General features: G+C 39.6%; 1 protein-coding gene across 1 annotated transcript; it reads left to right on the forward strand.

Annotated features, from left to right (window-relative positions):
* The first annotated feature begins 16,276 nt into the window (after positions 1–16,276).
* On the forward strand, positions 16,277–20,116 carry LOC110798446 (uncharacterized). Its single transcript, XM_022003621.2, has 3 exons — positions 16,277–18,819; positions 19,642–19,738; positions 19,784–20,116. The coding sequence occupies exons 1-3, from the start codon at positions 16,277–16,279 to the stop codon at positions 20,114–20,116; spliced, it is 2,973 nt and encodes a 990-aa protein (XP_021859313.2).
* Positions 20,117–20,762: the final 646 nt, after the last annotated feature.

Raw genomic sequence — 20,762 nt, forward strand, 5'->3', positions numbered from 1 at the left:
GTGGGGATCTCTCAACATACACCCGCAAGGTAGAGATTGAGGGTTCGGGGGACTGTAACTACCGAGAGGAGTACTCGCTCTTCGATAACTCTAGAGGCAGGATATCCTTACTAGCTCAGCATAAATAATTGAAGGGACATGCGTTAACTATTAAACTAATCTGAGTTGATTTTAATAATATGCAACATATAATACTAGATCGATCGCGGTTATCTGATTTAAATTGTTTTAAGGGACCTAGCATGATAATCCAATTTCCCAACATATTATCTTTATTAGGCGTGATCGAACAATCAGTTTTAATTAGTTTAACAGTTCATAAAAGGGCGAGGAAAGCAATTAAATCATAGAAAAGGGACACATTACGACGCACCCTTGAGAGGTGCGTCACGGTTCTCAGAAAACTAACCACTTTGACTTTGCTATTTCTCCTTTTATTTAACGAATCTCAAGTTATGGGACAGGATATGTTCTGTTCGATTTAAGGATCGATTGCGACAGAACGCGTGATCAGTTTTGCAGCGTGAGGCTTAGGCTTAAGGGTTTAGAGTCAATACTCAGAATAATAATTGTGGGTTGTCTTTTTTTCACGTCGAACTTAGGGCCCTATTTATAGAAAAGAGTTCGTGGAAATATAGGATTGTAGAACTCTAATCCACGAGGAATTAGGAAAGAACACGTCCCAGGTATTTTCAGCGCCCAGGCCTGGGCCCCGAAGATTTCGGCGCCCAGAGCCAGGCGTTGAAAATAGGATCTGGGCTGTTTTCTTAGTCAGATTCGGATTCCTAGAATCCGGAGTGTTTGAGACTTAATCGAGTCTTTTAGTGCGTATTAACCTTGTGACGGAATGCGTCTGGGCCCGTTAAGAACTCTAGGCTCGTTAGGATTTTAATTAATACGTGAATCTTATTTTCGAATCATATTAGGAATAGGATTCTCTCGTAATCTCTATCTCATTTAGGATTTATGTTGGAGTGCAACACCTAATTCTGACAGGTTTCTATCTTTTATTACTTGCCACTTTTAACAACTACCCATTACAACAGTTACTATTTTAAGCAGGTTTCCATAAATAGCAGGTTTCTATAAATAGCAGGTTTCGGGTGAAATGAAAAGGGGTGATCGAGATTCGTTATTTTATAGGAGATGCGTTGTCAAGTGGAGATTTATGCTTTCATCATCGAACCTTCCCTTTCGGGAATGGGGACAAAAGTAGGTGTCTACAGTTAGCCCCCACTTTGACTGAGTCTTGGAGTAAGACGATGGTCAAAGTATTAGACGGAGTGCGTCGCACAAGCCATGGTGACTTGCTTTTGCGAGGGTCTCACGAGCCCCCCAGTGATAACATTTGACTTAAGGGTCATCACTTGAAGTGTCGACATATCCCTCACGTGTCATTGGGATTTGTCAACGGATAGTATAGAATACTCCCTCACTTTGTCATTGGAAGTATCTAAAGAGGCGTAGGAACTCCCTCACTTTGTCATTGGGAGTAGCTACAGATGTTTTTCGAAATCAAAGCTATAAAGTGTAATTGGGCCTGGCCAAGCCCAATCACGAGGTAAAAATGTTTTTAAAGATTCTCATTTTCAGGGTTAGCTAAACGAGAAAACCCCCTTGTTTTTATGGGACGTAAAACGAAGGAAAATCCAGCACATCGTTCCCTTTTGGAAAAAACGGAAAACCATTCTTTTAAATTTTGGAAAAAGAAAAAGCTACTCACATCGTTCTTTTTTGGAAAAACGGAAAACCAGAAAAAGTTATCGCTGCAGCGACTAAGGACCTGCGCGGTTAGTGACGCAGACCCCGCCGGCTAAAGATGGCGAGCCTGTCCGCTAAGGGTGGACACCCCGTCCGATAGAAGTGGACGAATCTGTTTTTTAAATTTGAAAATAAGGACCTACGCGGTTTGTGACGTAGACCCCGCCGGCTGAAGATGGCGAACCTATCCGCTAAGGGTGGACACCCCGTCCGATAGAAGTGGACGAATCTGTTTTGAAATTTGTTTTGTGTTTATTTTTTTGAAAATAAGGACCTACATGGTTTGTGCCGTAGACCCCGCCGGCTGAAGATGGCGAGCCTGTTTCATTTTGTTTTTTGAAGATTCTATTTTTCGAAAACTGAGGATCTGCGCGGCTAGTGACGCAGACCCCGCCCGCTGAGGGTGGGCGAACCTTGTCCGTTGAGGGTGGACGTCCCTGAATTCGTTTTTTCGTTTTGGAACTCGCGTGGTTCGTGACGTGATCTTGCCAACTGAGATGGGCAAGTTTCCTATTTTTTCATCGTGACTTCTTTTTTGAGAATTTCTTTTTATTCATTCTTGCAGGAGCGAATTCTTTCGATGGATGCTCGGATTTAGTTGCAACCTGAAGGTGGGTTGACAACGTGTTTAGACGGACCATTGTCTCGTGGTCATCATCTTTCATGGTTTTGAGCTAGTCTTTACGGCTCAATTTTGCCACTACCTGGGTCCTTGATTAGGGGACTATGTATAAGTATCAACGGCGACCTTTGTCTTGAGGTCGTAATCCGTTTTTTGAGATTATCCAAACACGGGACTTCGTACAGCGTAGTCTAAGAATATTGTTTTAACTTTGCATACTTTCTTTTAAGATATTTTTTTTCTTTCGAGCCACCAAGCACTCGTGCTTGGCGGTCAGTTCTTGTCAAAGAGGTTCTTTGGGGATACGCATTTTGTAATGTCCTTGATTGTGTTTGGGATCGTGCTCGTAAGTGCGAGCGATCTTCGTAGTGGTGTGCTACTCTTGACAAAGTCGTGAGGTGCGACTTTCAGTAAGGAAATCGGCAATTTTCGAGTCGAATGGATGCGGCAGGGCCCAATAGAAGTTAGGGCCTTTTTTGAGCCTGGGTTCATTTTCGGCGCCCAGGCCTGGGCGTTGAAATAATTCACGCCCAGGTAGGGCGTTGAAAGTGTTGTTTGGGCTGGTCTTTTGATGACATAGTTGGCCTCTTGTTCGTTCGTATTCTCTTCTCTCTTGTTTTTCCTTTATTTTTGGAACGTAGAATTTTTAGAGATCACAATGAGTTGAGTGATCGTGATGACTTCTCGAAAAGCCGTAGCCGATTGGTGGACTACGGTGTTTGTCGCTTTGGGGCGATTATTTAAAGGAACTGTCGTTCTTTAGGCGTACCTGTTATTGCAATAGTTGGGCGAGTCTATATGGCCCGAGGAACATACCTTGAGGCGTAAGACTTTGTCGCTCGTATATATTTTTTCCTTTTTGAACGCGTTCGTGAATGTTCGATTCTTAGAACGATGATATGTATGCGCGAACGAGCGTTCATAGAATGGCCGTTGCGTGCGGTCCATTAATCAGTTTGCTTGAATCATTTTTTTTTTGGAGCAATAACTGATTTTGAATAGTTTGCTTAGAAGCTTGATAGGGTTCAGGCCCATTCATGAAGTGGGCTCAAGCATCGTGCCCTTTCGATTGTTCAAACATTTGCTTCGAGATTTTTTTTATTTTGCTATAGTTGTTTCGTAGCTTGGAGCCCCCAAGTATGCATGTTGGGATGCTTCCTTTTGGCGTACGATTTTTGTAGGTTCTTTCGAGAAAGATGCCCTGGGGTTCCGCTCGTGTAGGTGCGAGCTATCCCTTTCGTGGTAGGTAATATTTTGCTACCTTTAATCCTTAATGTAGAAGTCGGGTGGCTTGCATTTTGAATTTGGGCTATAAGTAGTCTTTGCCTCTTTTACACATGCTCTTTGGTCGTGCCCGCATTAGTGCAATATGCCTTACTCTCTTTTTTTTAGACTTGTACCGTGGGCCGGTTGAACTTATGGCGCGACGTAGGCTTGCGTGGCCTAACAACATGTATTAGAACATTTCTCCAGGTGTTGGGATATCGTTATTATTTTTGCATTGGAGTACTTCACCACGCCTCGTTTAGGTGCTCGAACAAGCGTAGCACCTTCTGTGTGGGCGTGCACGGTTTATTACTTCGTTCGATGCGAGGATTCATAGATGTTTCTTTCTTTTTATTTTCTTATATATCCTTGATTTTTCTTTCGCTTTTGCTTTGGAACGAGGTACACTGTGTAACGGGCGCTTATAGGGCGAGCATTAGGTGCAATAGTTTGATCGGAGTTTTGGTGACTCGCGATTTTCAATTACCCTTGTTAGTGGGGTGACTTTATATACTCTAAGTAGTGCTTAGAATTTGGGAGGGGTTGTAGCCATTCTAAGGTTCGTTTTACACGATTAAAGCTTAGGATTTTGCCCCTATGACGTGTGTATAGCATTAGCGTCAAGAATTTGCGATAAAATCGTCATTTCGAGCATTTTTAGAGTGTTTTTCTCAAGCCCCCAATTGTAGCTACGGGATTGACTTGGTGCTATGATGCTTGGCATACGTTTTTATGTATTCATGGTGACATGTATCATGAATAGTTTGAACCAGACTCGTTTAGTGCGAGGTACGTTCGAGTAGTGATTTACTACTTCTCTTGTAAACGTCGTATTGTGCGACATTTCCATGGTCAAGGTGGTCACATGTTGTAGTGTGCCTTGACCAAAAGCTAGGTGCCTTTCTTTACCCATAATCATATTTAGAAATCTTTTGACTCACTTGCAACGTCGAGATAAACGCATACATAGATTAAACCAACGACACTTTATTATATTGGAAGAAGTCTTTGAAAATTATTTGAAAATTATTTAAAATCCGAGTCCTACTGTGTACAATCCGAAGTGTCCTAAGTAAGTCGACTTATGGAAGGGTTCGTACAGGATTACATGAGTGAATCAAAATACTGTTACGATTTTTGGAATGCTGTCTAAGGATTTGCTGGGAGCCAGGGTGCAGGCGTCAAGATATACTTGTGCCCGTTTGGCATGTGCTTTAGGCTTTTAGGGCCATCTTTTCCAGAATTGCGGGAATATAAACCGTTTTCAAATTGACTTAGATTTACTTGGTGTATGTCTGCACAAAAGGTCAAGGTATACTTAGTTCTTTCCCTAGCTCTTTCATTTCAATTTTTAGCCCCCAATTGCTATTATGTCTTCTCATTAATGATGCTTTTAGATTTCGATTTTAGATGCCCGTGTCATATGTCTGAGTAGGGTGAGCCTTGGTTAAGTGCCAAGTCCTATTGACAATGTCTGATTTTTTTTTCAAAGGAGACTCGCAAGCATTTGAATTACCATGAACGGGTGCCCTGAGTTCGAAGGAACGATGGGGCGACGCCGTAGAACAATCCTTTTTATTGCAAGCTTACTGCCTTTACTACTTATTGGCAATTATGACTGTGTCTAGTGGTGAAAGAAGGTCTTTAAGAGAACGACTATGTCTAGTGGTGAAAGAAGGTCTTTAAGTGAGTTAGTCCGCTTTAGGGAGGGTCAAATCGAGTACTTTAGAGGTCATGGACGCTTGCGCTAGCCCCCATTCAATCGAGGCAAAACGATCTTTTGAGTCTTGGCTAAGTGCCTAGGAGTGTGAGTGCTCCTTCTGGCAAGGGTACGTGCCCTTATTATTTTTCGACGTGTGCTCATTAATTTTGGCATCTTGATGACTTGGATTCTTCCTTTGACTTAAATTTTTCTTTCGACTTGGATTGCAAGTAATTAAATTTCAATAAAGGACTCTATTTTTTATTCTTGATATTCTATAGGCTTTAACATTTTTGCAAATTGGTTGGACCGAATCATGGATTGCCTACGTATCCGCCTTAAATAAATTTAATTTGGAATCAGGTCTTGCGTAGTTCTTAGCCTAGAAAATGGTTTCTTAGAATGCCGATTTTAAACAAGTACGTTCGAGTGGAATCGTAATGTTTGAAATAGGGTGAAATAAGTGAAGTTTATTATTATTTTAATCTACCGCTTTGCCGTAAGCCAAAATTTTGTTTTATTTTTTAAGTACATGTATTTGCACAAAAATCTTTTCATGTGTTTTTTGGTACGTATACCTGAATACGTGTTGTACCCCTCCAAGTGTTCGTTATTTTTCCGTGCATGTGCGGATAAAATGACGAGCACTTCTGGACAAAATTTGGCGAGCAGAGAGATTCAGCGCCCAGGCTGGGGCGTTAAAGATTTCGGCGCCCAGCTGTGGGCGCTGAAAATGATTTCCGGGCGGATCTTTTTTGGTGCGCTAAATGCTTCTTTTTCTTTTTAGACGAACTTTTAAAGGCGCTTTGCAAAGTTTGCTTTTTTATTATTTTTGTACTTTTCATTGGTCTTCTTTTTTTATTCGTGACTCAAGACAGCTTGAAAGATGGGTTGAATGAGATAGGATAATTCGTATAGGTATTAGTCAAGCATGAGGATTACATCTGCTAGGACTCACGATTTGCAGCCTCGTGCTAGTGTCATGAGCTTACATCAACCAAGGCCAATGAGTAGCATGGGGACGGCTCAAGGGTATATCAACAGGATGTATCCAAACAAGTTATATGGTCATTATGCTAATGGTGGTGTAAGAGCAGGTTTGGGCTTTGGAAATAATGGGTATGACACACGTGTCAATGGCCGTACGGTTTGCAGTTGATAACAAGTCCAAGAACAAGAGTCGAGGTAATGGTTTCTTGGGTTATGGCAATGAGAACATGGATGGGTTAAATGAGCTGAACAGGGGCCCCAGAGCGAAGGCGTCTAAGAACATAAGGATTGGAAAGGGTAGACATCGTAGAATTTTATGATTTGGATTGGTTGACTCAATTCTTTTCCTTTGCTTTACTCGTGTAAATTTCGCGCTTTGGGAGGTACGGGCTAAGTATTTCATGGCTCGCTCTTTTCGCTCTCCCTTTTCTCTTTCTATTTTTTCCTTTTTGCTTGGGATTTCTCCCCAACATAAATCCTTCAATTTTTTTATTTGGGCTAAAAGGTAGATGGTTGTGGTCTTTGAGTCACGAGGCGAGACTGAGTGAGCCTCGTTTGGTAGGCCTATAGTGGACCTTTAACTTAGTAAGCCTAGGGTGGACCTTTAGCTTTAGTAGGCCTAGGGTGGACCTTTAAATTGTCTTACTTTTCAAGCGTATTTAGTTGTTTCTTAAAATGTGCAAATGGCGTAGATTCGAAATCTTGTTTTTACCTTATTGAAATTTAACGAAAGAATTGCATCGAAAATAACTTTTTTTGTTTCTTTTCAGACTCCAGTTTTTGGGATTTAATTGGAAGTTGTGATTTAGACTCGAACTTTCATTAATTTTTCTGATTATAACCCGTGTATGAATACAAGGAGGTGGCCTAGACTCAAAATAATGACGTGGCGTAAGCCTATAATACTTGACCAAGCGACTCTCAGACTTAGGCTAATTGGACCATAACTTTTGTTGGTTGACACTTTAGATTTTAACTCTTGGGTGTTCATTTGTCATGCGCCATTTTGCTTAATGTTGGCAAGGTAGTTAGTTGGGGAGATCGAATTTTCATTTTTGTAAGACTAGAATCATTAGTGCGGCTTCTCTCTTAGTGTGTATTGCTTTACCCCAATGGTAGCCTTATGGCATGCCGATTTGGGTATTTTCATGGTTTGTCATGTTGCATTCATGGAAAATCTTTTAGTCCGTATTTAGGAGTATTTAAAGGAGCGAGTGGCTCGAGAGGACTATGGTAGTCGTGACCCAATGTGATCATAAGCCTTGAGGCCATTAATTTTTTTCCAATGGTATTGACACCTTAGGTTCACTTTGGGGGTTGTGCGACTATGGGGGAATGATTTTCAGAATGTGACTGTTTCCATTTTGCAAATACTATAATATATTATTTTTATTGGTGTGAGAGAGTATTGAGGCCGTAGATTCTTAGCAAGGGATGACAATTACATATGGGTGCTTATTGATTTAAATGTTAGGAAGGGAGACTCAATATGGTTTAACCTTTTAACTTGCAGAACGACACCAAGCACTAGGACCGATTCTATGGATAAGACAACTAAGACTTAGGATTTAGATTGTACTTTGGCATAGCCTAGTCTAGACTCGGGTTTATTCTTTTATTCGAACATTATTTTTGAAGACTCTATTTGAACATTATTTTTCTGAATACTTTACCCATGTGACATTCATAGTTATTAGCATGTACGGTTTTGATGCCGAGCATTGTCGTCGTAGGAGGCCTAACAACGACAAAAAGAGTTATTTTTTTCTCTTTTTTTTTATATAAGTCGCTTTTGGAATCGAGTGCTTTTTCATACGCCCTCGTAGCAATTTTCACGAATTTTCTTTTACTGCTACGTATTTTTTTTTATGCGCGGGCGCCGAGGCTGTTGTGCCTGACCAAAAGGCCAGGCAGCAACTTCAGCGCCCAGCGGTGGGCGTGAGAATATTTGGCGCCCAGCCAGGGGCGCTTAAAATGCGTCCCTGGCTGGTTCTCGTTTTCTGTTTACGTCTACTTTTGTTTTTGCGACTTTAATTTTGCGTGCTTGCCTTATAACGTCCTTTACGCGTTGTGCAGCGTTTGTGGGATTCGTTACAGGCCATCCCGAGCGTCGCTTATTTTTGTGGCGATCGTTCGGGTTTGCAGAACACGTATTTCGGTATAACTCGTTGTACAATTGGTTTATGAATGTTTGGGCAATTTTTAAGGTCGTTGGTTTTCTAACATTGTTTGTCACACACAATCACATATTTCGCTACACATAACTAACATTACATCATGAGGCAATAATAACATGTCATGTAGTTTATGATAGGCTTCTATGGGTAGTATTTGCGCCTGGCTTGGTACCGCTTCTATCGCGGATCCAACACATGCCCAGGTCGAGGTAGTGTCTTCAACAGACGAATTTCACCCAAGAGGCCAATCACGATGTAAGCCAAGGGGGCATGCACCAATGAGAGGGACCTAATGGGCGAGCGATTGGGTTTGGGACGGGTGTACTACTAGCGAAAGTGCCGAGTGGACAACATTCGAAGCGTATGCACCCCCCGGTTGGCGATGGGTATCCTTAGTCCTAACTCCCTGAGGGAGCCAAGATTCGTTATGCGGTTCTGTCTGTTCACATTAATATGCTGATTTTCAGGTCGTCCCAACTTGATGGGGAAATAAACGCGGGGTAGGATGGTTTCACCCTTCGGCTATTTTGATTACCTACGAGCACGAGTATTTCCTTCACTTTCCCCAGTGGAGTCGCCACTGTGAGGGGGTCGAAAAAGCAGGAGACTAATGCGTGACCTTGTCCCTCGTGGGTGTGACGTTTCTTTTTGTCAAATCAAGTGTAATTGGATTTCCTGTGAGTTTACACCCAATTGACTAGTAATATAGGAGTCGCCATTCAGTTTTTAACGACAATGAGAAAAACTGACAAAACCCGGTTATCGTGACATAAAGGGAGTGCAATTATGTTTGACCACGACGGCCGTAGGTTCCCTTGTGATCCATGGTGTGGGGATCTCTCAACATACACCCGCAAGGTAGAGATTGAGGGTTCGGGGGACTGTAACTACCGAGAGGAGTACTCACTCTTCGATAACTCCAGAGGCAGGATATCCTTACTAGCTCAGCATAAATAATTGAAGGGACATGCGTTAACTATTAAACTAATCTGAGTTGATTTTAATAATATGCAACATATAATACTAGATCGATCGCGGTTATCTGATTTTAATTGTTTTAAGGGACCTAGCATGATAATCCAATTTCCCAACATATTATCTTTATTAGGCGTGATCGAACAATCAGTTTTAATTAGTTTAACAGTTCATAAAAGGGCGAGGAAAGCAATTAAATCATAGAAAAGGGACACATTACGACGCACCCTTGAGAGGTGCGTCACGGTTCTCAGAAAACTAACCACTTTGACTTTGCTATTTCTCCTTTTATTTAACGAATCTCAAGTTATGGGACATGATACGTTCTGTTCGATTTATGGATCGATTGCGACATAACGCGTGATCAGTTTTGCAGCGTGAGGCTTAGGCTTAAGGGTTTAGAGTCAATACTCAGAATAATAATTGTGGGTTGTCCTTTTTTCACGTCGAACTTAGGGTCCTATTTATAGAAAAGAGTTTGTGGAAAGATAGAATTGTAGAACTCTAATCCACGAGGAATTAGGAAAGAACACGTCCCAGGTATTTTCAGCGCCCAGCCCTGGGCGCCGAAGATTTCGGCGCCCAGAGCCAGGCGTTGAAAATAGGATCTGGGCTGTTTTCTTAGTCAGATTCGGATTCTTAGAATCCGGAGTGTTTGAGACTTAATCGAGTCTTTTAGTGCGTATTAACCTTGTGACGGAATGCGTCTGGGCCCGTTACGAACTCTAGGCTCGTTAGGATTTTAATTAATACGTGACTCTTATTTTCGAATCATATTAGGAATAGGTTTCTCTCGTAATCTCTATCTCATTTAGGATTTATGTTGGAGTGCAACACCTAATTCTGACAGGTTTCTATCTTTTATGACTTGCCACTTTTAACAACTACCCATTACAGCAGTTAGTATTTTAAGCAGGTTTCCAAAAATAGCAGGTTTCTATAAATAGCGGGTTTCGGGTGAAATGAAAAGGGGTGATCGAGATTCGTTATTTTATAGGAGATGCGTTGTCAAGTGGAGATTTATGCTTTCATCATCGAACCTTCCCTTTCGGGAATGGGGACAAAAGTAGGTGTCTACACATACCTATGAAACTTTACTGTAAGAGATGAAAAATCTGTCATAAGTAAATTTCATTACATTATTAGACACTAATCCTCAATACTTCAGTGATTTGAGATTACTTGTTTGAGAACTGGTTGCTTTGACGTTGTCAAGCGTCGCACCGTAAAAGGAGACTATAACGGCAACGCTCAAGTAATCACCTATCAAACAAAGTCTAATCTCAAGATCACAAGATCGGGATTGTCCTCCCATAAATCGGGATGAGATGCCGAAATTTGTACAAGGCCACTCGGAGAGCTAGAAACTGTAAAATGCGTGGTCGTGCTCAGATGAATCATAGGCTATGATTATCTATTTATTTGATTAGTTGAACTCTGACACCGAGAAATACCTCTGGACATAATAAGGATGACTAATCTTACCTTATGTTCATGAGCATGCATAGAGCGACAAAGGAATTAGGAAACGCACATTTGTCCCTAAGGACAAGTGGGAGACTGAAGGAAATAATGCCCTTGGTCCAAGTTTTCATTTATGCATTTAATGCTAAGTCTAATAAATGTGGTTCAGTATTAATTAAACAAGTTAATAATTCAGTGAGATCAAGTGAACTGAATGCCTAGCTAGAGGCCGCTTCAGTTCAAGTGGAATTAATAACATTAATCTACAACTTACTCTTGACTGAACTCGTAGGGTCACACAAATAGCACGTGAACGGATCAAGTATTTAAGTGAATATATTAGTCATTAAAGGACTCTATTTATAATCATTCGAAAATGAAGGATCTCAGTTACAGTGGGAGCTGAAATCGTTAAAAGGCAAAGTAAAGAATATTCCGGAAATGAAGATATTGCCGGAAACGGAAATATGGTTCATGACGGAAAAATAAATATTATCCAAGTCGAAGATGTTGCCGGAAACAGAAACATGGTTCGTATCGGAAAATATTAACGGAAATAGAAATATTGCCGGAATCGGAAATATTGCCGGAAACGGAAATATTACCGGAATCGGAAATATTGTCGGAATAGGAAATTATTACCAGAATCGGAAATATTAACGGAAACATAAATGTTGGTCGAAACGGAAATAAATTCCGAAATCGGAAAACGAATCGGAAGCTCGACCAGCGACAAGCCGGCAAGCGAGGCGGCTCATCACTCGACAAGCAAAAGCCGCATGCACATCGCGAGGCACAAGGCCTAGCGCCAACGCTAGGCCTAGCGCCCATCAATGGTGTTGGCGTGTTATGCGATGGGCCACGACCAAGCAGCAGCAAGGAATGGGCCACAGCCAGCAACGAGCCTCGCTTGGGCCAAGCCAAGGAGCGCGCCAGCGTGGGCCTGCAAGGCTGCGTTGGTGGCGAGTCCTTGTGCACCAAGGCTTGTGCGATTTCTTCAGTGCCAAGTAACTTGGGCCTTAACAAATCAGTTTTCCTACTTCTACTAAAATTATATATTTTGGATAGATTTGAAACAATTAGTGTTTAATTAATCCTAGAATTCTAATGCTACTAATTAACTAAAGTCCTAATAGGATTAGTTAATTGAATCCTAGTGGAATACTAATTCCTTATTTCCTACTCTATAAATATGAGGCTAGCCCTCATAATTTAATAACCCATATCATATTCTTTACTTAGATTGTGTTCAAGGGAGAACATAGTTATAGCCTAACCCGAGTGCATAAAACCTTAGTGAATATCCTAATTGGTTGAACCTAAGGCGGATCCGAACGTGTTGTGGACTTTCTACGGAGGGGCGACACTTGGAGCTCTAAAGACTTGTTCTTGTTCGGTTCGGGAGCAGCTAGGGAAGGCACGCATTACATTATGTGTAACCTAAATTATGCTAATTGACTATGTGGCAATTAATTTGGATTCCTGGCTAGCTTTATGGTTTTTCTGCATGAATTATATTGTTTGTATTATTCATAACCTAACACTTTCCCTCCACATCGATAACACGTGTTCGATCCTGCACGACATTCATTTTCCATTACTCAGAGCGTATAAGTCTCGAATAGTTAATCCATATGATTGATCTAGTCTTCAAATTCCATCGAATCGGGCTTGCCGTCATAGTTTGGCGGGTTCGAGGGTGAAAATTTTCTCGAATAGTGACGCATTTTCGTTCGCATTAGTGTCTTTGGTTTTCCGAGAATCTTTGACAAATTCAGCTAACATCGTGCTTACAGTTCCAAATCGTTCCATCATCTCCTTGTGGTCTTCTATAAATTGGTCGTCATAGGAATCATCAGGGAGAACATCATTGTGGATGACGTCGTCGTGAATGTTGCGCTTGTTGTGAGCTTTGTTCGTGGCATCGTTAGTAACCTCGATAATCGATATTTCGCATAACATATTCAATCAGGAAAACATAAACCACAGGAAAATAATCCCTTTTTAGCTCGTTCCTACACTCACACTCATTTCATTTTAACTTAACATGATTTTAACATATTCTTTTTAACTTATTCCTTAAAATTCTTTGCTTAAAGACTAATGAATTCTATTACGTGCAAAACCCGTGAGGTTTAGCACTTATGGTAACAGAAACACCGCTCTAATACCAAACTGTAACGCCCCGACCTCTAATTCACGTAATTAAGCAGCGGAATTTACCTAATTCGGTCGGGACATTACCGCCGTAACTCCCTCTTGGGAATTACAAGGCAACATCATAACATAAACTATTAAATCCTCCAAATTAACATAATAATCCTTAATATTCCCAAAATAAAAGTACATAACTTACTAAAAGTCTTTAATTAAACTATTAAAAAATTAAGCATAAACTAGGTGAATATTATTAAAGTGAAATTCCTGACCACTACTCGTTTCCATCGTTCCCAGCAGTACCTAAAACAGAAAACAAAATGGTGAGCCGAAGACTCAGTAACGAACTATTCTAGCAACGTAAATTCATTTCAATTCATTTTATTTAATAAAACATGGAGAATAGAATAATGTAAAACATTTAATGAAAACATCATATTTAATTCATTCATAACATTTTTAAATAACATGCTAGTTGTCGGCAAGTATGAACTAGTGAAGGATTTCTCCACGAGGTCTTGGGCCCATAAGAGCCTGGGCTCATAATCGAACTGGTAACATTGGGCCTGGGCCCGAGCCTGGGCTCATAAACCATGGGAGCCTGGGCTCGTAATCCATGGGTGGACAGGTGTCCATAGGTACATGCATGACCGAGTAATAGAAACATGATAGTTTATATACTGCCAGAAAATTAGGTCTTTCACTTTCATTTATCATGTTATATGTAATTTTACCACTAGTACAAAAATACTTATTTGCATCGGTATATTTGCGTCGCACATTGTAATGACTGACGCAAAAGTAGCTAATTTGGGTAAAAATTATCATTTGCCTCGCTATTTAATTAACATGTGACGCAAATGTACTCAGTGTAGGTCAATTCAGTCATTTGCGTCACAGATTGCCTATTATGCGACGCAATGACGTGTTATTTGAGTCACAGATATACAGACGCGCGACGCAGTAATACCTTTTTCTTTTTCTTTTTCCTTTTCTTTTGGGTCGACGCAGTCAGAACCTAAACGGGCTAAACCCCTTTCCGCCTCCCTTTCTCTTGCATATTCTTCTTTCCCATATCTTCATTGTTGAAGCTCCTAAACCTCTGTCGCTCGTTAAAAAATCAGTATCGAGCTTTCCCTTCAAAGCCTCCTCTCCCCATACCATCCCAATCTCTCCATTTTCTTTGAAAACTCAAGTTATGCGAATTTTATTCAGAGGCAAAACCCTAGGTTCCAGCGGCACGGCGAATAATAACACAATTTGGGGAGCTGATTCTATCTCATCTTCTCGTTCTTCCTTTCACTTGTTCAATTTTCTGATTTCTGAAGGTATTTCTTAATTTTTCCCATCAAATTTGTTAATTTCACTTTAATTTTTGTCCGTGCCAGGCTAAAGTTCGACGATTCGTGGAAAAATCAAAAAAAAACCTGAATCTAAGAACATTGATAAACATTGATAAGGATGATGCAGCAAAAGCACGGCAAAGGCTTGCAAAGAAAAAACTTTGATGAAGAAGAAATTTTTTTGGCACTTAAGATCTGGCAACACTACTACAAAAATGGGCAAAGAGACCCCTTAGAAAAGACCTCATGTTCGACATAACGGGTCTCTTCAATATAAGAGATCCATTATTATAGATAACGGCTCTCTTATTGCGCCAAATAGCCCATTTAAAATGAGAGGGAAAAAATAAGAGACCCGTTATCTTATTTAACGGGTCTCTAGTGCATAAATAAAATTATTTAATTAATATAATAAAAGAAACAAGAGACCTAGTACAGTAGTTAACGGCTCTCTACATTTCAAAGACCCACCACTCCCGTAAAATAATGTTTAAAAAAAAATTTAAAATTGCAAAAGACCTGTCATTTAAAACAACAGGTCTCTACTTTCTTCATGGCGCCAAACTTTTCGCCAAACTTTCGCCAAACTTTCGCCCAACTTTCACCCTAGTTATTTGCCTCTTCTTCTTCCCTGGACATACGAACAAGTAGGGCAACGAAACACACAAACCGAAATCACCACCACCGGCGAATCTATATACAACCGGAGAAATACGTGACGGTTGGCGACTTCAACCACCACCGGCGACCTCAACACAATCTCTAGCAATCTACGAATTCAGGTTTTTGTTCTCATCTCTCTTTAATTTTTTTTTTTCGAATTTCTGAATTACGTGTGTGAATTTTGAATTCAATTTATAATTTCTTCTACAAGTTAGGTTCTGTTTCCTGAAATTTTCAGTTTCAATTTCATCGTTCTGTTTTTGCCCTGAATTTCTGAAATTTTATTGGTTTTCCAGTTCATGTTGAAAGTGTTTCGCCATGGTTGGTTGAATATTGTTTTTGTAGAGTTTCTTGGCATGAGTGACACACTGAATTGATCTTTGGTATTCATGGTGTGCGCCCAGTACAGAGTCTACAGACTCAATTTTTATTTAGGTTTTCTTATTTTGTAGTTTAAGTGTCAAGGCACACCTTCTGACCTTCTATCTTTGGTGTTCATGTTTCTATTTAAGTGTCAAGTTTTCTTATTTCTGAGTATCAAGTATCGAACCAGGGAACACAGTCCAATAGTCTAAGACGAACGTCGAGTCCAATAATCTTGGAACGTAGAGCATGATATCTTTAGGTTTTGGTTGCTTTCTTCTATCTGGTTGGTTTAGAGTGCTGCTGTATCTTTTTCTACTAATGATGAAATAATTTAACCATCTTTGAGGAATTAAAGAAAATCACAGATTAAAACATTTTTGTATGGATAGGGATAGATGTGCAAGTAGGAGTACACATTACCCTGTACACCTGGCAGAGTGTTGAATGGGGTAACATCTTTCTTTTTCTCCATTTTTGTCATTCGAAACTGTATGTGCTTGGAAATTCACTCTCATATTCCTTCTGTTGGCTTCCCTGGGTACCTTACTGTAAGTTGTCTAGTCTAGTCTGCTAAAAAAATTATATTCAAGTTTCTAGATTATTTTTTTAATAGCTAGTTTTACAGATTGTTTCTTATTAGTTGTTTGTGTTAATTTATGTGCCAAATTACTTTTAAAATTTATGTTGACCTAGTACGGTACAATAAGTGTATATTAGTGAAAGTCTAACATGCGTGACTATACTTTACAATATGTTTTCATTTCCAATGGTTGGTGTATAGAAAATAGAAATGGATCGAAGTTGGATTTCAACAAAAATTCCGAGTGACCCAGAATATCAAGCAGGTGTAAGGGAATTCATTAAGTTTGCTGTTAAGAATGGTGGAGGCCGCTCCAAGCTACGTTGTCCTTGTATCATGTGCCATAATTTCTTGCATAAGAGACCCGGAGAAATTCTTAATCATTTATCTAAATGGGAATTTGATAAAACATATACATGTTGGATTTGGCACGGCGAATGCAGGGACGAAACAACGGTCGGTAACTCTGAGGCTAATGTTTGTGAAGGTCATAATACGAATGAGGGAGATAGGTTAGAGGAAATGCTTCATCAAGTTGAGGAAGCTTTTGATGAAGACCCTTTCACATTTGAGAGCTTGCTAAATGACTCCGAAAAGCCTCTCTATGAAGGCTGCACTAAGTATACAAGGTTGTCTGCAATAATAAGGTTGTATAACGTGAAGGCGAGCCAGGGTTTGACTGATATAGACTTTAATTTGATACTGGAAGTGTTCAAAGATATGCTTCCAGATGATAATGTCCTTCCAAGTCGTACATATGAGGCAAAAAAGACATTAAGCCTTATGGGTTTACCTTATGAGAAAATTCATGCTTGCCCTAACGATTGCATGTTGTATAGAAATCAAAATGAGTCATTAGAGAGTTGCTCAGTTTGTAATGCCTCGAGGTACAAGAAAGAGGAAGGACGAGTCCCTGCTAAGGTATTATGGTATTTTCCAATAATACCGAGGTTTAAAAGGCTATTTTCTAATGCGAGAGATGCCGAGAAGTTGACATGGCATTTTGATAGTCGAGAAGATGATGGATTTCTTAGGCACCCCGCTGACTCACCACAATGGAGGTTTATTGATGGGAAATTCCCCGAGTTTGCCAAAGAAAAGCGTAATCTACGCCTTGCTTTGTCTACTGATGGGTTCAATCCATTTGGCTCCTTGAGTAGCACTTATAGTACTTGGCCTGTTGTTTTGATTACCTACAACTTATCTCCCACACTTTGCATGAAAAGAAGGTATATGATGTTATCATTGCTAATTTCTGGTCCAAGACAGCCTGGTAATGACATCGACGTGTATTTGGCTCCTCTGATCGACGATTTGAAGATGCTTTGGGAAACAGGTGTAGAAGTGTTTGATGCATATCGAAATGAGAAATTTAATTTGAAAGCAATGTTGTTCTGCACTATTCAAGATTTTCCGGCATATGGTAATTTGTCTGGGTATACAGTGAAAGGGAAGGCAGCATGCCCCTTATGTATGGAGCAATTTCCGGGACATTGGTTGAACGGATCAGGGAAGCATGTGTTTGATAGTCATCGTGTATTTCTGCCATGTGATCATCACTATCGTTACATGAAAAAGGCCTTCAATGGGAAACAAGAATTTGGAGAGCGTCCAAAGATCATGTCTGGTGTAGAGGTGTTTGAGAAGATAAAAGATATCCAGATCACATTTGGGAAGAAACATCAAAATTTTCTTTCTAAGCAAGGGTTTAAGAAGTGTTCAAAATTGTGGAGCTTGCCATATTGGAGATTTCTTTTCGTGAGACATTCTCTTGATGTGATGCATATTGAGAAGAATGTGTGTGATAGTCTAATTGGTACATTATTGAACATCCCTGGGAAGACTAAAGATGGCCCGAAATCTAGAGCTGACTTAGAGACACTTGGGATCAGACAGGAACTCCATGTTGTTGAGAAGGAGAGTGGTCGAAAATACTTGCCTCCTGCTGCGTATACACTGTCTAGGAAAGAGAAAATCGAGTTATGTGAGAGCTTGGCAGGAGTTAAAGTGCCACAGGGGTATTCTTCTAACATTCGTAGCCTTGTAAACATGGATACCTTGAAGCTTGTGGGCCTTAAGTCTCATGATTGTCATGTCCTAATGCAACAATTATTACCCGTGGCTATTCGTTCAATTTTGCCTAAAAATGTTCGACATGCCATTATCAGACTTTGTTTGTTTTTTAATGCAATTTATAGTAAAGTCATTGATCCTAAAGATTTGAAAGCTTTGGAGGAAGATATTATTATAATTTTATGCCAATTAGAGATGTACTTTCCTCCATCGTTTTTCGATATCATGGTTCATTTGACGGTTCACCTAGTAAGAGAGATAAGATATTGTGGTCCTGTATATTTGAGAGTTCAATGGGCTTTTGAAAGGCAAATGAGAACGTACCAGGGATATGTTACAAATGCTTATCGGCCTGAGGGTTGTATTGCCGAAAAACTTTTCTACGAAGAAGTAGTCGCATATGTTAGTGAATTTATGGTAAATGCAATGAAGATAGGACTTCCTGTATCTCGGCATAGTGGAAGAATGGATGGTCATGGGACCCTAGGTCGTAAACAACTTGATATGTCTTATGAAAACTGGCACAAGGCACATTCATATATTCTGCATAATGAGGATGAAGTTGCACCATATGTCGAAAGACACATGAGACACTTGAGGAAGTACAATCCAAGGGCGAATCCGAAATCCTTAGCTGAAAAACAAAGCAAGTCATTCATTGTTTGGTTCAAAGATGACGGGTCTCTTTGCCCATTTTTGTAGTAGTGCAACAATGAAATTTTGCAGCCTCCTAAGCAAATTCGTTGGTATTTCTCTAATCTCTCTTGTCATTTTATTTCTTTACATCATTTTAATTGAAGTATTATTTCCCTTGTATCACTAATTCATCAGATTATAGGTCTGAAATGGTCTCTGTTCTTGCTAAATACATCAGTTATTATTGATGAGAAAGTCATTTTCTGGTAGCTGCTTTTACTTTTTATGTTTTTCGTAGTTTTTGCTTGCCAATTCATATTCAATTTAGGGTTAGTTAATGTTTCCTATATTTTCTGTGTAAATGTTTCTGTCACATTTGATTTTGCAGGTTTATTTAGGCGAACAATATGTAAATAGTGCGACATTCTCTGATGTTACTTTTCTTGTTCAAGGTTCAAAATGCATCATCTACCATACTTGTTTATAAAAAAATTATTATTTCAATTCTTTGTTCAAGGTATAGTGTGGGGAATTGGGGTCAATATTCCTTAATCTAATTTATTGCCAGTTTGGGACTCCACATATTGTGCTTTTTCACAGGGTATCTTGTCCATTTCTTTTATGTTTTAAATTTCCTCTCTGTTCATCTTCATTTTCTATTCGAGAATGATGAATGTAATTTGATTTGTTGATTGCCTGATAATATGGCATCCTTCTATATTTAATAGTTGAACATTGAAACATTAAAACTTTTATATCCCAGATTTGAAACTTTTATGGGTTCTGCTTTACTAGTTGAACATTGAAACTTTTATTGCCTGATAAGTTCTGCTTTACTAGTTGAACATTGAAATTTTATATCCCAGATTTGTCTCCCTCTTTTATGGGTATATGCAATCTTATCCTTTTATCATTGATGTCATTTCCCCTTTCTGTTCGGGGAGAGCTTATCGGTGCGTGCAGGTATTGGTTAGTATTTTACTGATTGATAAGCTTTTTGACATTCAGGTTTATATCTTAGAGGAAATAGAAGATGGCCCAAACTTGTATGTTCACCATGATATCATCATCTCAGCATTCCCTTTATACACTACATGGCTTGACTTTCCACTAAAGGGTGGAAAAAGAGGTTTGATACTAAAACCTTTGAGATATACAGTTCTGGGACTTAATAACTTGTCTGGAATTTTCCTTTTTGGTTACTGTTTGTTGGTTGTTGTAGATAGATGTGAACTTGGTGTGGCCTTTTTCTCCCTTCCTTCCATTTCCTTCAGAACCTTCTTTTTTCCTAAAGCTTCATTTTCTGAATTTTACAGATTGACAGTACTATGTTATGTCTGAGGAATACTTTTCTTTTTTTTTCCGTTTAACTTGGTCTTAATATGTTTCAGGCATATATTTTCGTGTTCTAGGCGTTGCAGCACTCTTGTTTGAAGCAAAAAGGCTATTTCTGAAGTATTTTATGAAATACAGGTCGAGTTATTGCTGTTTTCTGTGCTTGTGTGGGTGTTATCCTGGAGCAAAAAGGCTATTTTTAGATTTCTTATATTCTTTTAATTTTCTTTTCTCCTAGCAATGCATTCTTGAGACCCTTGCAGAAGAATTACTCGATGAACAAACAGTTCAAACATGCCTCAGGCATAGGTTTTGCTGCTTCACACTCTATTTACACTCGATAATACTACCACTCTAGTATAATCTTAATGTTCTATGATTTTTTCTGATAACGAGTCTCGGTTTGTGAATAAGTTTGTGCTACCATATAAGGAAGTCCATGAAGACTTGGCATCCAGTAACACTTTTTTTGGGATGGGTCCTTGCATGGATTTCCCCTATAGAATATTGTAACCGTAAGGTCTAGATGTTGATGCTCCGGTATATCTTTCCGGCTTCGATACCATATTTTTGTTCTTTTGATAATTTTTGTAACTTTTAACATTCTGGAATTTTGTTTAAATTGAATGTCACTATATTTGCATTTTGTGTT

Source organism: Spinacia oleracea, chromosome 5 (assembly GCF_020520425.1).
Source record: "Spinacia oleracea cultivar Varoflay chromosome 5, BTI_SOV_V1, whole genome shotgun sequence".
Lineage (NCBI taxonomy): Eukaryota > Viridiplantae > Streptophyta > Magnoliopsida > Caryophyllales > Amaranthaceae > Spinacia > Spinacia oleracea.

Coding starts and splice junctions, on each gene's coding strand:
- LOC110798446 (XM_022003621.2), top strand. CDS start 16,277: ATGGATCGAAGTTGGATTTCAACAAAAATTCCGAGTGACCCAGAATAT. Junction 18,820..19,641: donor GTTTGGTTCAAAGATGACGG/GTCTCTTTGCCC, acceptor TTTATATCCCAG/ATTTGTCTCCCTCTTTTATG. Junction 19,739..19,783: donor GAGCTTATCGGTGCGTGCAG/GTATTGGTTAGT, acceptor TTTGACATTCAG/GTTTATATCTTAGAGGAAAT.